Source organism: Carettochelys insculpta, chromosome 1 (genome assembly GCF_033958435.1).
Source record: "Carettochelys insculpta isolate YL-2023 chromosome 1, ASM3395843v1, whole genome shotgun sequence".
Taxonomy (NCBI): Eukaryota; Metazoa; Chordata; order Testudines; family Carettochelyidae; genus Carettochelys; species Carettochelys insculpta.
The window spans coordinates 240,116,826-240,133,817 of NC_134137.1; the positions used below are offsets into that span (position 1 = coordinate 240,116,826).

A 16,992-nucleotide genomic window follows, 5' to 3' on the forward strand; every position below is an offset into this window, starting at 1 on the left:
CCAAATTTGGGGATGGGAGTCCCAGACTGGAATTTTGTAAGCTGGGCTTTTCAGACAGGGACAGAGATTTTGGCACAATATATTCTACAGCCACTCAGGATTTTCATTCACCGAAACCGTGTTCCCTGTTTTCCAGACCATCCTTATGGTGTCTGTCTTCACTAGACAAGTACCAATTTCTTCTCTGCTGTTTGGTTCAGCTCTCTTCCCACTTTGTAAAACACTTAGTGTTATGGAAACACCTTCCACGGAGTGAATGGCTTAGCATGAAGATGAAAAGAGTTCTGTGAAGCAAGGGAAATCAACTTCTGCCTTCTAGAGACAAACCAGACCCATCCTTACACTCGTAGGCTTAACCAGAAGGGACTAGTACTGTATGCATAGACACATACAGGATGGAGAGGAGCAAAAGCAGTATTATTCCTGCTACTGAACACAGACACAGTTTCACATAATCTCTGACTCACAAGGAGCCTCTGCAGATTGACAGAGAGGTCTTGGGCAGGGAGGTTGCCATTATTGGCAGCCATAGCATAATTATTCCCTGTCAAGTCCCAAAAGGGACACTGTCAGCATTAATCCCATTATTAATCAGTGAATGCCCATTCTTAAATGCAGATATCCCAGCCAGACACACATACTGTCACTTCTGTGGTTATTTAAACCCATTCCCAACCCCAGTTCCTCTCGGATGTGAAAAACACAGAATTGAACGCAGCACTGTTTTCCCCCCCATAAATCCACCCTGTTATGGATTTTCCTGGAAGAAGTGATGTAGGTCTTAACTCCATCATTACCACTTCTAAAGTAAAAGAAGATGAAAACAGTGTCTCTGGAGCACTCTGTTTCAGTTAGGGATAAAACATGAAGATACTTCATTTCAAGAGAAGGGGAAGACTGCCACATTTAGTCCCATAAATTTACTGGCACACCAGAAGGGGATAATGTGGCAAGTTTTGTGAAGAATCAGCTGATAAGGAAAATGTTACTGAAGTGTACATAAAAATGTACGGTAAATATTTTGAGCCTTACCTTCTTGTGTTGTGAAGTCATCTTCAGCAAACTTATTAAAGTTGCCGCAAAGCCCACAGGTTTTATTATAGTGCTTGTCTGAGAACAGTATTTGAATATTCCCACTGATGTCAATCTTTGCCACAAAGCCATACTCGTCGCTGAATAACTTGTAATAACGTGCCTCGGTCTCTACAAATATCCCATGGGAGGCAAAGGGCATGGAAACTCTGTTAAGAAAAATAAAGATTGCTTAGGGTATGATGCACAAAATAACATGAATACTACACTTTCTAGCCAGGCAGGTATAATTCACTGTTGCAATGTCTACCTTTTGTCCCCCTGAGTCAGAGTTCCATCTAATGCCAAGTGAATGTCAAAATATTCTCCCAGATACACAGAGAAGCTGTTTCTTCTTCCATTCTGGTAGCCCCCTGCAAAGACACAAAGAAAAAAAAATCATCTCTTGTATTAAATAGAGCCTCTTCTGCTTAACTGCTGTTCTTTTCCTATGCACTCAGAGCACATTGCCTTTATTTATACCAACATCGGCCCCAGTCTGTACAGACCATTATTATTGTGCATTATTTGTAGGATAGTAGTGCTGGGATGCCCTCTCTGAGATCAGGGTTCCATGGTACCAGGCACAATACAAAGACAGAGGAAGAAAGAGTCCCAAATCCAAGCTCAAAATGGCTAAAAAAACCCCTCCTCCTCACCACCTCAACTTTTCCTCATAACACATTTCTCAAGCTCTATGGACAACCCCACCAGCCTGCAGATCGCTCAGCACCATAGGTCTGAACTGAAGATGACACAGAGGCTTTCTCTAGGTCCTTACAGCCAGGATAGGTTTAAATCACACAGATTCTCTCTGTATAACATCTAAAACACAGCCTTTCCTATCCATTCACACAGCTAAACTTTCATCCAAGCTCTTACCATCTTACATCTTGATTACTGCTACAGCCTGTCCTGAGGCATTGACAGATGCAATCTTGCCCCACCGTAACCCAGTCAGACTACTGCAGCAAAGCTCATTTCCCTAGATCAATGGTTTGCAACCTGTGGTATGTGGAGGTGTGCAGAGGACAACTAAGATTTCTAGAGGGGTCTGCCCCACCAACTAAATTTTTTTAGGCATTTACAATGGAAAAAAGTTTGAAAACTGAAGTCATAAGCCACCATTTAACCACCATAAACCTATTCTTTCAACCCCCTCCACTAGCTTCCTCATTTTTTATATCAACATAAGTGTCTTGACGTTCACTCCACACCCTGCCTCTCATCTCCCATTCACTATCAAGTTCTTGATGTTTGTCTCCAGTTGGCCCAGGATTGCAGCCTCCATTGCCCACTAGTTAAATTTTCAAACACACACTCTTGTGCTTTCCCCCATGGTGCCCTTAATGCTTCGGGGACATTCCATGAAAACATCTGCAAACCTACCTCATCAGCCACCTTCAGATCCCTCCTGAATATTCCCGTTTGCCACGAGGCCTACAATAACCCTGATACCTGTTCTGCTGGGGTTCATTGCCTATCATACTAACCAACATTATCTTACTTTCTTTGAGCTCCCACATTTGCCTGTACATATCTGTTGTCTTTTGTCACACATGAGCTGTGTCTACACGTGCACGCTACTTCGAAGTAGGGGCACTAACTTCGAAATAGCGCCCGTTGCGGCTACACGCGTCGGGCGCTATTTCGAAGTTAACTTCGACGTTAGGCGGCGAGACGTCGAAGTCGCTAACCCCATGAGGAGATAGGAATAGCGCCCTACTTCGACGTTCAACGTCGAAGTAGGGACCGTGTAGACGATCCGTGTCCCGCAACATCGAAATTGCTGGGTCCTCCATGGCGGCCATCAGCTGGGGGTTGAGAGATGCTCTCTCTCCAGCCCTTGCGGGGCTCTATGGTCACCGTGGGCAGCAGCCCTTAGCCCAGGGCTTCTGGCTGCTGCTGCGGCAGCTGGGGATCTATGCTGCAGGCACAGGGTCTGCAACCAGTTGTCAGCTCTGTGTATCTTGTGTTGTTTAGTGCAACTGTGTCTGGGAGGGGCCCTTTAAGGGAGCGGCTGGCTGTTGAGTCCGCCCTGTGACCCTGTCTGCAGCTGTGCCTGGCATCCCTATTTCGATGTGTGCTACTTTGACGTGTAGACGTTCCCTCGCTGCGCCTATTTCGATGTTGGGCTGAGCAACGTCGAAGTTGAACATCGACGTTGCCGGCCCTGAAGGACGTGTAGACGTTATTCATCGAAATAGACTATTTCGATGTTGGCTGCACATGTAGACGTAGCCTTAGATTGATAGCTCAATGGGGCAGAGCCATATCACTCTGTTTGTACAGCACCTTGCACAATGGGATTCTGGTCCACGACTAGAAACCCTAAGTGCTATAGTAATACAAACAAACTAGTTTACACTCCATGTAGATGAGACAAAGCATTACTCATCTGGCAAAGGAGGGTACTTCTACATTGCAAAAAAGAGCAAGTGAGGTAGTGAGTCTTCAAGCCCAGCTTACCTGACTTAAGTTTGCACAACAGTGCTAAAATAGCTGTGTAGGTGTTCTGGTTCAGGCTGGAGCCTGGGCCTGGAGATCTGCTCAAGAGGCAGGGAAGATTTCAGAGGCCAGACTACGTTGCTAATTTTAGCCCTGGATTGTAAACCTCAGTCACCTGACATCCTTTAGGACCCATTGCTGTTGGGTTTTAGTTGTGCAATTTAGACGCATCTTGTGAGGTGGGAGGGTCCCAGAGTATTCAGCTCCAGCCACACACTGGACAGCCACAGCTTTTTAATTGCAGTGTAGACATATTTTAAAACCAGAGTTCCCTGTAATCTGTGCTTGTGCAGCTGCTCAGAAGAGATTCAGGACGCACCAAAAGCGAGGTTTTGTTTCTACTGGTGGTGAACACTACCACATCTCAGTGCACATACAAATTATTCTGTGCATGGATGGAAAAAATATCAGAGGGAACATTGCCTAAGACTACTCTGTGTATAAAATTTAACACATATAAATCTGCACAGGATTGAGGCCCTAATGGCAAGTGCTATCTGAGAACTTCATGTGTAGCTAACTGAATTTTTAACTAATTTTGTTTCAGGTCTATTCACATCCTTTTTGTGGTCACTTTCTGGAATTGATGACACTGTCCATGAATATTCTTGCCTAAGTTAAAGTGAATAATGCAGAATATTTGCACAAAAAATGTGGATTTGCAGTCATGTCTACTGGAAGCAGACACCAATTTTGAAGAATTATTCATCAAATACGATACAGAAACTCACTATGAGACCTATGTGTACAATCAAAACAAGTAGAATTTGAACAGCATGCAACATAGTTTGCAAACAAGCTACATGACAAAAATTAAAAGTTATTCATGAGTTTAATTTCAATGAAGTAAAAGTTTGATAAAACTGTCAGCTGTTTACAGAAAATTCACCAATAGAGAAGAGAGGAAAAATTCACTGAATAATTTTTTGTCGTAAGTTCTCCTTCTTTATATGCTGTGGTTACTCATTGCTAGTCAATATGCATCTGTTTTGACCCTGATAAATGCACACAACAGTCCTGGACACTGATCAGCTACAGATGTTCATACTGAGATTGAGCTAGAAAACAGACCCACGCAGTACTAGACAGCATCAAGTTTCTTTTTAAAAGCTAGTCATGGAGTCCCTGCTCTCAATCTTTAAATGGTTAATTAATGTTTAAGCACAAAAAGCTAGCCATCCAAATTTCCTTTAAAATCTGTAGTGAAATATATAAATGAGCTTAGCTGCACTCAAAATTGCATTAGTTTTACTAAATCTAAGCAGAAATAAATGCAGTTAAAGTGGTACAAAATCCTTAGTTTGGATTAAGAGAGCCCTATATCAGTATTCATCTGGCATAAAATTGACTTAAATGAAATCACAATAGGACAATCCACCCAGTATTGCAAATCACTTCCAGTACTCAAACTTTGCATACTTCAGCCCTGAAAGTAAGAGTCACATCTACACCTAAACCAAGGGGATCATTCACAGTTCAAAGAAACAGACCTGCACAAGCTCTAATCAAACTGGTGAGCAAATGCTGACCTGAGGTATACTTCCACACCTCCATGGATTTCTGTGCAGAGTAGTTAGATTTTCAAAGGATTTAATGTACAATCTGCATGAGTTTTTGTGGGAGTCATGTAGCTAAATGCCCTAGTCAACTTTGAAAACCTCCACCATCCTGGCAGCTCTTAAAGGATTGACCATTTTTTCTGCTTTACACAAGGGTGAATGAGGAAATTCCCCTTTCTCAGTAGTTTATCAAGGTGAGAACCATAGTTTATCAAAGGACATGAGAAGCCACTTTGGAGAAACAGGATACCTGTGCAAGAGATAGGATTGTCCTCAACTCAGCCACCAAGACTCATTTGTTTAGCTGTCCCTCCTCCTAGGGCAAAGGCTACTGCTACTGTTCTTCCCCCAGTGTGAAAGTATAAAATATGTGGGGATATAGATGTCCTAAAATGTCCCACATTCACTGCTCTGACATCCTGCTTAAACTCACCTATGAGTGTGAAGGAATGCTTGTGACAGTCCCCAGCCAGGAGATAACTGCAGTCCCCAGCAAAGTCATAGATTAATTTATCAAATGTTTTGATGTGATCATCTCCAAAAAGACTACAGCGGGAAAGAGCTGGTTCTTCTGTCTGTTCCTCTGCAAGCAAAAAAATTGTTGATCCTGGATAGCAAAGCACAATTTGATACATAAAAATCGAGCAATTGTTTTACCACCTAGGAGTGCCATGTCTTTGGGACAAATTCCCAGGTGGTGTAAATCAGCAAAATTCAATTGAGGTCCATGCATTTTTAAAATTCAATGTGCCAGTCGTTCAGCTTGTGTAAATCAGTGGAGCTCCTTCAGTAGATATGATGGAGCTATGCCATTTTATATGAGCAGAATACAAAGCTTACTCCAAGGTAAATGTACACTAGCAGTGAATATCTGCCCTGTATTTAAAGAAATTCTGAGATTTGACTAGTCACCTGTGACATGCCATCATAATAAATACAATTTTTAAAATACTGACTGGCACTTGCTTAGAGAGAAGACAGTCACAGACTCACTGAAAATGTAAGTGCTGAGAATATCCCAATTACAAACATTTTGAGCCCAATCCCTGACCTTGGATACACACTATGTGACTCAGTCGGACCAAACAGTGCAGATAAGCACACAGCAGTCCAAGTTATGCAAACGCTTTCCCTTGAATATCTGTTCCAATATAAATTATAATTGCCTTTGGCTCTATGCGTGCTCCTTTTGTATTTTCTTTCCTGAAACATTTCACAGGGTAATGCCTATCAAGCTAGGTCAACATTTTCTATCTTTGGTGCTTAAAGTTAATGGTCTGTCTCCACAAGCAAATAAATGAGGCCCCTATCTTGCACATTACTACATCAGATGATGCCCCTGCTCCAACTGCTTTCAGTATCTGTGCATGGATTCAAGAATCCACCTTTGCATTGTAGTTTGCAGAATCTAGGCCTAAGCAGCTTGATTTTAAAGAGCTGCTAAGCAACTGAAACTACCTATTGAAATGAGATTGATCTGAAGAAGTGCATCTGTCCCACGAAAGCTCCTCACCGAATAAATCATTTTGTTAGTCTTTAAAGTGCTACGTTGCTGCTGTTTCGTTTTATTGGAGTACAGACTAACACGGCAGCCTCTCTGCATCTATTCAGGTTACCCAAGCTTCAAAATGCTGACTCTAGCTTTTACCCAGAGCATTACCCTGATATGACAATCTACAAGCATTAAGTAACAGTCAGAGCTTCATATCTGATATAGTAAGTGAATTGATATCTAAGGCCACCTCTATGCTTCTGGGAATATCGGCACTGCTGTGGTCAATCTTCTGGCAATCAATTTAGCATGGCTGGCAGGGACATGCTAACTTACAGAGCACCTGTGTTGGTGCCACTATTTCTTCCCCTTATTAAGAATAAGGGTTCGTTCCTGTGGATCCCCCTTAGTGGAGATCACACAGGAGCCCGAATTAAGGTATGTTGACTGCAGTTATTTAATTAACGTAGCTAGAACTGTGTACCTGAATTTGACCTTCTGCTGTGGTGTAAACCTGGCCTAAATTGGAATGGCTTTTTCCTCCTTATTTCTACAGGAAAAAAGATCGTCTATGTCCACACACAGTCCCATTAAAGTAAATGAGGTGCCACACAGAGGCAGAGATCTGTCCCTTCTAGTCCATTGATTTCAGCGGGAGTCCTTATGAGCCTAGGATTTTAGCTGCAGCATAATTGGTGCACAATATAGACAAGTAACAGTCCTTTCCATCAAAACAAAGAAGCAGTCCAGTAGCACTTTAAAGACTAATAAAATAATTTATTAGGTGATGAGCTTTTGTGGGACAGACCCACTTCTTCAGACCATAGCCAGACCAGAACAGACTCAACACTGAAGGCAAAGAAGACCAAAAATAGTAGTCAAGGTTGACTTCCCCCGCTCCTACCGCCCCTCTTCTCTTCTGATTTCTCAGACTCGATAGCTATTTTTGGTTCTCTGTGCCTTCAATATTGAGTCTGTTCTGGTATGGCTATGATCTGAAGAAGTGGGTCTGTCCCACGAAAGCTCATCACCTAATAAATTATTTTGTTAGTCTTTAAAGTGCTACTGGAATGCTTTATTGTTTTGGTAGAATATAGACTAACATGGCTATCTCTCAGTCCTTTCCATGTCTTTGACACTGGTGGTATTGTTGCCTGCATAATCCCACAGAATTTACACAAGGAAGGAAGAAATTATTGTAAAAGGAATAAAATATTACATATGCTTAAGTATTAGAAACAGTGTGCATTCTTACCTGTTGTTACAATGGGCAGAGCTAGCTGCATTAGCAGGACTGTGAAGCAGATCATCTGTTAAAATCAAAGAAAGATGACAACATTCAATGACAATATTTAACACACTGAGAACTGGGGGCTATTTTTCCAGGCTCATTTTGCAGCTCAAGTGTCCATTTTCTCTCTGAATATCTTTCTATTAGTTTGAGGTTCTGCTTCATGCTGCACAATGGAACTGAAATGGCCTTTCGTGATAATCCACCAACATAAACCTGCAAATCCACATTTTTAAAAAAACATACTCTGAGAAAGAAGGCCTTGTCCATTTTCAGCAAACAACATAGGCTATCTGCATAGCCTCTATGGGCTGTATATAGGTTTCTAATTTACCTCATGCCTGCCTTGAGCTCCACAAAGCTCACGGAACAATTGTTACACTTGCTGGCCACTTGTCCCCTAGAGACATTCATGTCCAATATATTTGCTCCAATAGATCATACCCTAATGTCTGTAAAACAAATCAGCAAGTAAAGCCCCTGGTAATGGAGCTTACCCATGGGACCAAATTCTGCTCTGTTTACATGGACATACATTCCACTGACTTGAGCTACACTGAATTGTCTTCCATTGAAGCCAGGGATAATCATCCTGCACAACTGACTGCAGAACTCACCATTTTATATTTTTGAAAAAAGGAAAGAAGCACCTGTTGGAAAATGTAGTTGGGTGTGAGGCTGCTGGTGCCTCTAAAGTTAACAGCTACAACAAAATACCACAATGATGGACGGGGCATAAGTGCTGAATGAGAAGAGAATAAAAAAAGGGGTAAAAAGAATTAAACACATATTGATAAACTTTTAATCAGCATGTTTGTGGATTATATTACTACTCCGATTGAATTTAAAATGAAGCTGGTAAGTACCAGCAAGGCAGCCCAGAGTCATATAAAAACCCCAAACAAATAACCCTCCCCCCACCCAACCCACCGAACTGTGGTTAATTCCACCTTAACTGTCATAGGCAAAAACAGCATTAACAAATACACATACCTTATATCAGCCCAGTGACCCACCCATGCAATTTTATAATCTGTTTCATAAGAAATAACTGTACCTTTTTTTCTGTGCAAAAGTTGCATATGAAAAAAAATCAGCTTCTCAGATAGTCAGCTTGACTCTAAGAAGCCATGGTTCCTGTCTCCTTCAGAAGTCTGCACTGAAATGGATTATTACTGAAAATTTTTGTTTTCATATTAGCCAGGAACTCTTTGTTCGTTTGAGAGGAAAAGTAACAGGGTGAACGTTGCTTCCGTCTAATTCTCAACACAATAGTGCTAAACTGCTATCATGTAAATCAGTTGCCTTAATTGTCAAAAAGAAACAATGAGAGGAAATAGTATTAAATACTTACATGGCACAGAAGTCTTTGAAATGGGTTGTACATTTGAAAATAGGAAACCTCACTGGTCAAGCAAATAAGGAAATGTACTGAAAATACTGACACAGAGGAATATCATATTTGCCATACCATAATAGATCACTGGTCCATCTCTGTCCAGACACCACAAAAGGCCAATATGTTACATTAAAGCAAGGTGAGAAAATTACTTTCCGGAGCTAGTTATGCAATATAGCGATCCTTTATTCCTCTAAACCCAAAACCACCAGCCATACGCATGTTGTCCAAATTACTTGTACTGTAAGCATGCAAACTTTTATGTGCTTACTTAACCTTAATTATGTACAGAAGACCAGTAGAACATCAGAGCTTGCAGGATCAAGGCCTTATTTTGAACTTTGAAATATAAGAATATAAAGAAGAAAAGTTTCCAGGAAAGAACATAGAAAATGTGTGTGTGTGTGTGTGTGTGTGTGTGTGCGCGCGCGCGCTCTATACCAGCTTCAGCAGCTCTAAGAACAAAATGGCTTCTGCCTGTGCACACAGGTTTTAGAAATAGCAAGATATAGCACGAAGAAAACAATGACATCGTAATTTCACCACATTTGCATCAAGACAAATTTCTTCCTGACCCTAAAAGGTGATTAACTTCTCCTTGAGGCCTGCCATATGCTTACCTTTATTACTACTTTTTAAATTTCTCTCATTAGTTTCTTGTTAGCAATACCCACTGTATTTTGTGCAATCTATTTCACACAGTCTTTTTGACAAACTACTTTAGAGAGCCAGGTAATATGTATGGAACAAAAATGAAAGAGGAAGGCCTAAACTATACCCTCTTGAATGAAAAGACAAAGACTTCTAGTGGGGAAAATTCCACCAAGGTTTTCTTACTCAGATGCCTCCATATTTCGTCATTTGCGTGATATTTGCCCCCATTCCCATTTCACTGAAAAGCGGCACCCCAGGGCATACCCCTCAGGATCAGGGTGGTTTGCAGAGTGTCTATGAAACATCAAGGAAATATTGGAGGGGGTGGTCTGTATTCCCACTACAATTCAGTCCATTGGTGCCACCTCCCATTGTGGGTTGATGTGGCATGTATTGTCCCAGTGAAGCCCCTCTGGAAAAACCCCTACTCTGTGCAGGAAATTTCTCTCAACCCTCAGGAAGGAAAAGGATCCATGGAAAAGTTAATACAGCCCGAAGTTTTATGGACCAATTCTAAAAGGTCATTTCCAAGAACAGGAACAAAAAGGAAAAAGCATGAGCAGCTGCTGGTGTCGCCAGCACCACAGAACAGCAAATGTAATAAAACACAAAAGCAGATAAGCCCAAAGGGTGAACATCTGATATTAAGTCACTGAAAGTTTTGCCATTGACTTCAGTGAGGCCAGCATTTCACCCACTGGGTCTAAAACATGACCAGCTGTAGGGGTTAGGACCAGAAGATTGGCTTTTGATGCAGTGTAGCAGAGCGAAGTTAAGTTTGGGTGTGTGATGTGGGTCAGCTGGGGTAATAGGTTCCCTGTAGGCAAATAGAGAAGGCAGATGAACATTGTTCCTGAAAGGTTGTGGTATAACAGTGCTTTATTTCATAGACTCTGTATACCCTAGCATTCAAGAACCTTGAAGACAGACAAAACTCCAATCCACTTTGTTGTAGGCTGGTTCTTTGCAGAATGACGGTTTCAAGCTTAGCTCATGCATTTCCTTGAAGAGTTCTCAAGACTGCAAGCACGAACAGAAAACCCCCTGCAACTTTAAAATGACAGCTTGCAATTTTAAGTGTTCATGTCACCACAGCAGTAAGTGGTAGAGGATTATACAGCAGTCTGGAAAGGGCTGGCTTCCTTAATTGTGCATATCCAGTCTCTCTCACATTTGGATTCGTTTAAAGGGAAGAAGTAGAACATTGTTTTAGGGTGTTCGCTGGACTCCAATGGAACACATTTTCTACCTTCACTCTTCTCAACAAGATTTTTATTTGTGTCTCTACATGAAAGCGTGCACAGACATGTCACAATTCTTGGATTCAGTGATTGAGGGGACTTTGGAGAGACGTTCTCAGTCCCTCAGTGAAACAGAGCAGTTTCTCCCTGCTCTGGACTCTTCAGTGAGATCTGGAACTATGAAGGGTTCTCATCACCTTTTATGCACACTCACCACGTGGTATGAGCAGCTGCACCTCTTCTCCATTGCAACAGGAGGCCACCTCTGCTCCCAGCTGCCTTCAGGGAAGTGGGGCTCAGCAGACCTGGAGGTCATGGCACAATGGAGCAGGCTGCCGCTTGGGCCATGGGAGGAGTGTAGGGGGATGCAAGGGGAGGTGACTGCCTGCTGCTGGCACCATCTGCAACACACCCTGACCCTGGTAATCCCTGGTCAGGCTGATCAAGGAGGGGAAGGGCAGGGCCTGAGGCACAGGGGGGTTGCCCTGGGCTGTGCCCCCACTTCCTCAGGACAGGCCTGCTGGAAGGTGTATCCTTGCAGTGCCAAAGATACGCTTCCTTTCAGATGATTTTTTAGCATACATAAACCTTTCAGCAAAGGAGCCCATTGACGTACAATTGTTTTATTTATCCTTTTGTTTGGCACTCAAAACATTTTAATTGAAAAGAAATCCAATTCTATTCTTCCTGATGCAGCATTTGATCCTGGAATTGTGACACATATATGGAGTTCTCTTGTTATAGCTTTTGAGGTGGTATCTCTAAATGCTTTTCACACAACCTGCTCCCCTTTCCGTTTGAAGCTCCAAGACACATGGCAGCCTCCTTCCTTTGTGCAGCAAGCCAAAAGACACAGTGGACAGGAACTCCACCTGATCCTGGAGTTGATTGTGCGCAGACTTCTACCCCTGCCCTCACTGGCCTCTCTGCAACCAGTTCAGACTGAGTCTCAGTCAATTCCCATGGAACTTTTTGTGACACTTATAGGTAAGGTGTGCTAGACTTGTAGAAACCAGTTAGATTCACTAAATACATTAAGGCATGGTTTCCCAAACCGGGGGGCTTGCCCCTCTGGGGGGTGTGAAGAAATTCCAGGGGGGCACAAGGCAAGCCAGCCCCCCATCATTCCCCTCACCCAAAGAAAGATCCAGCCTTTGCTTCCAGCTCTCAGCCCTGCCATTTTATGTGGGTGACCCAGAGCAGCCGCTATAAAAAGCAGGCAGCTGGCAAAGATCCATGTGGAGCTGGCTGCCTTCTGCAAATGCAAGTGAGTGTGGGTTGGGAGGGAGGAGGAGGAGGATGGGTTTAGATGAGGGGCTGGAGGTGCTTGAATTTGTGGGAGGGCAGAGGAGGGGCTCGAGTGGGTGGCTCGCAGGGCTTGCAGGGCTTGGTGGCTGGGCAACTTGCGGGACTCATGGGGATCAGGCAGCTGGCCCCAGCAGAGCCAGGCTTGGGCAGATGGCCCCAACAGTGTGGGACTCAGGCAGCTAGGGATGGCAGGTGGGTGGCTGGCCCTGGCCGCGTGGGGCTTGGGTGCGCGGCTCGGGCGGCTGGCCTGTGGCTGGGGTGGGTAGCTGGTGGGCAGGCAGCGGGTCCTGGTAGCGCAGGGCTCAGGCTGCCGGTGGGCAGGTGGACGACTGGCTGGCAAGCCAGTGGCTGGCCCCAGCAGTGTGGGGCTCAGGTGGGTGGCTCTGGCAGCACTGGTCTCATGTGGGCGAGCAGCTGGCATGGGCAGCTCTGGAGGGTGCCATGGGGCTCAGGAAGCTATCCAGCTAGGCCTGCACCAGGCAACCACAAGGGGCCAAGAAAAATTATTTGTGCTTATTTTTAATTTTCAATTAAAAATTTATATCAAACTTTTGTGCTTATTTCAAATTACAGATTGAATTTTTTGTTAGAGGGGAGCTGGATGATGGTAAAGAAGAGGTTGGGGGGCGTGAGGGTTTCTCAAAAATCAAAAGGTGGGGCATGATGCCAAAAAGTTTGGGAACCACTGCATTAAGGAGGGACACCAGCAAAGAAAATAGCTAACTGAGATTGACACATCGGGGACAAGCTTCCTTTGTTTTGTCTCCAACCCAATTTTCCCATAAGAAAGGAAGTGATCATTAAAGAACACATTAATTGGCTATTATTGTGTATTGTTCTAGCACGAAATATGGTAATGTTTGCCTAGACCTGAGGTTTGTTTATAACTGTTAGCATGATAGGAACTCACTCACTTTATACAACAGGAACAAATCAAAGCTCATGTACAGCATACCTACAAATCCATGTCACAGACAGTTCCTGTGGTACTGGGATTATCTCGGAAAGAATTTCAGATAATAATAATTCTTTCCTGCACATGCCCATAACCCTCTCAGTGCTTTCAGTCAAATTAAACATGACAATAGCACTAATAACTGACTATAGTGAAACATTAAAATAATTGATAACATTTGTTTTAGGCACATTACAGATGTGGACACAAGCATGAATTTAATACTTAGGCATGAGCTATAGGCAGATGAGATGTGGGATGAAAGGGACAATGAATAATCAGATACAATTACAAGCTTTTTGGATGAAGCAAATGCAGTCGGTAAATTTAATATAGCTAGATTTTAAACGCAGTTAGGGCCTGACCCATAGCTCATTGAAGTCTTTCTCACTAACATCTATGCACTTTGAACCAGGCCCTTAATAGAGTTTTCTATGAAATTTTATTTTAAAAATGTATTTGAATTGGCTTGAACGCAAGTTATGATATGTGAATTGAACATCATCTTAAGAGTAATAAAAATGGAAAAGATAATGTACTCTGGAGAGATATGTATCGGGGGTTTCCACAGTAACTGGCATTAGGGCTGATGTTATTTAACTCTTCGTTAATGATCTGGTGGTGGAGGCAGAGTAATAGCATACTAATGATTAAATTGGGGATCACTGGAACATCTGCGTGGGCAGAAGCACAACACAGAGGGACCTAGAGATGTTAGAATGAGACAGGGAATTACTTAAGCCCTCCCCCTGCCCCAGTATAAGCTCAAGTGTGAATTTAAAGTGGTATAATGACATTGGGCCAACCTTCTCTGTGTGAACACGGTCTCTTCCTCCACCCCTTTAACTTATGTCATTGGGAAAGGGTACAAGCTAACCAGAAAAGCTATTTTTTTAATAAGATCATGCAGAGCTATTCCTATACAACTAGAGACACATAACTGGTCAAACTTTCTCATATAGCCAAGCCCTGAATGCGATTCATCTTGAATAAATGTATGTTAATATTTTAGGAGAGCATAAGCCAATTATGAATTTCCAAGAATAGGGAAGATATGTGGAAAGCAGTAAGAATGAAAATAAAAACTTCAAAAATAAACTTCAGCATGCAACTGCGGAGCTGGAATTCGTATGCAAACCTGACACTATCAGACCGGGTCCGCACAGAGCCAGGGAGTGGCTAGCTCACTCAAAAAGGATTTCCCTGTTTTGATATTCTCACCTTCTTATCAGTTGTTTGGAGTGAGCCACTCCACCCTGTAGAATTGACCTTGCTGGAACTGGTCTTCCTAATAGTAAGGTAACACACCCATCTTTGCTTGTGTACATATCCCTGCCAAACTCAAGTTTCCACTTCATCCTTCTGACAAAGTTTGTTACAACCCATGAAAGCTTATGCCCAGATAAATTGGTTAGTCTTCAAGGTGCCACAGGACTGTGTTGTTTTTGCTGAAATGGAGCAACGCAGCTACGCCTCTGAAACCTAGGGCTGAAAGAGAATAGCTACTCAGAAATATGTTAGACAACAAATATAGTGTGTGAAATTCTGGCCCAGGTAAAACACAGATGGGGAATCTAAGGCCCATGTGGCTCAGGGCTCCCTCTGCCAAAGTGGGGCAAACCAGCACTGGAGCTGCAGCTGCATGGAAGAGCCACAAGCCTCATAGGCCAGAGCAATGCAAGACGCAAGCTGCATCTGGTGTGCAGGTTCTGCCCGGCAGGGACAAGGAAGCAATTGTGTGCTGCCAACCTGCAGTGCAAAGAATCACAGCGAATGGGAGTGGGGTGGGGGGTGCTTGCATAGGCAGGATGGTGTGGAACCACCTGCCCCTTCCAACCCCAGGAGCTTCACCAATTAAGCACCCCACCCCGATCCTGTACCCTACTTCCCATCCATACCCCATCACCCAATTAGACCCCACTCTGCAACCATGCTCCTGCCCCCTATACCTCCTGCCCAGACCCCTCACTCCCAGCCCTACCTTCCTCCTACACCCTACCTCCCACCAAGTTCTTACTCCCCCATCCCCAGCTTACTCCATGGCAGCCTCCTCCCACACATTGAACCCTCCATTTTTGGTCCCACCCCAGATCCTAGAGGGCCACACAAAATCTACTAACCTCAGAAAAATTAATCATGGGTGTGGGTGCGGGGCAGGTAAACCCAGAGCCTCCAGGGGCTTGAGCACAGAGTGATTGAGTTAATATCTTTTTTCCTCTACTTCTAAGTTTGGAGGCATATCTATAAGAACTTCTTTTTTCCTTCTCACTCAGGGCCAGGTCAGTGAGGGGACTTTTAGTTTGTTTTTGCTTCTCACTTGATTATGGCCCCAGACTGATTTTCCTGTGGGTCAGTTGCCCCCCCAGTCCAAAAAAGTTTCCCTATCCTGATATGACAAACATCACATCACTCAGCATGGTAGTAATCTTCACTATTTTTAGCCAAAAACTACAGGACATCTACCAAGCATTTATAAAACTGAATTACCCACTGGAAGAAGGAGAAAAAAATTGACAGGGCCTGACAAATATCCAGAAACCAGCTGCTTCATGATAGGCCTAAGAAGATCAACAACAGAACACCACTTGTCTTCACCTATAGTCCGCAACTCAAACCCCTGCAGTGCATCATTAAAAATCTACAACCTATTCTGGATCAGGATGCTACACTCCAGAAGGCTGTAGGTGACAGGCCTGTCCTTTCCTATACACAACCTCCTAACCTGAGAAAGATTCTTATCAGCAATCACAGGCTACACCACAGTAATATTAATCCTGGAACTTTTCCTTGCAACAAACCCCATTGCCAACTTTTTCCACATATTGATGCTGGGTATACCATCACTAGACGTAACCATGTTAGGTACAAGATCAAAGGCACATTCTTGTGCACCTCCAGCAACAATATATATGCTATTATGTGCCAACAATTCCCTGCCATTATGTGCATTGGACAGACTGAGCAAAACTTTCGCCAAAGAATAAATGGACACAGAGCAGACACCAAGAAACTCAATACACATAAGCTGGTCAATGAACACTTCAATGGAGTGGGACATTCTGTTAAAGACCTGAGAATCTGTGTCCTGGAACAAAACGAATTTCACAGCAGACTAAAGCAAGAGATTTGTGAGTTAGAGTAGATATTCAAACTTGACACTTTAAGACATGGTATGAACAGAGACATCAATTACCTCATGCATTACAAGGACCGCTTCCCTTCCTTTGATGCTCGTAATTACCTCTGAGAGGGCAATTAACATCCTCCCATCCCTCACCCCCTTTCTTCAATGCTGTTTGATTTGTCAGGTTTTATTGCAATTTATTTTTTTTGTTTGGTCCTCTGTACTTACAAATGTCAGTCTGTATTGGAAATGAAATTGATCTGAAGAAGTGGATCTGTCCCATGAAATCTCATCACTGAATAAATCATTTTCTTAGTCTTTAAAGTGCTACATTTCCGCAGCTGTGTTTTGTTGGAGTACAGACTAACACGGCTCCCTCTCTGCTATTAT

The 16,992-nt window shown here is 43.2% G+C and overlaps 1 protein-coding gene across 2 annotated transcripts in view; it reads right to left on the bottom strand.

Moving 5' to 3' along the window:
* Positions 1-9,046, bottom strand: part of VWF (von Willebrand factor) — a 233,766-nt gene extending 224,720 nt beyond the window's left edge. Inside the window, exons 1-6 of one of the 2 annotated variants that reach the window (XM_075003060.1) lie at positions 8,979-9,046; positions 8,572-8,663; positions 7,886-7,940; positions 5,572-5,721; positions 1,343-1,445; positions 1,033-1,241 (exon numbers count right to left, since the gene is read on the bottom strand). In XM_075003060.1, the coding sequence (XP_074859161.1) occupies positions 1,033-1,241; positions 1,343-1,445; positions 5,572-5,721; positions 7,886-7,940; positions 8,572-8,663; positions 8,979-9,003 (634 nt within the window). In that variant the 5' untranslated portion in view covers positions 9,004-9,046. Of the gene's footprint in view, positions 1-1,032; positions 1,242-1,342; positions 1,446-5,571; positions 5,746-7,885; positions 7,941-8,571; positions 8,664-8,978 lie in introns of those variants that run through there. The other variant, XM_075003070.1, reaches the window with a different exon arrangement.
* Between the last annotated feature and the right edge of the window lie 7,946 nt (positions 9,047-16,992).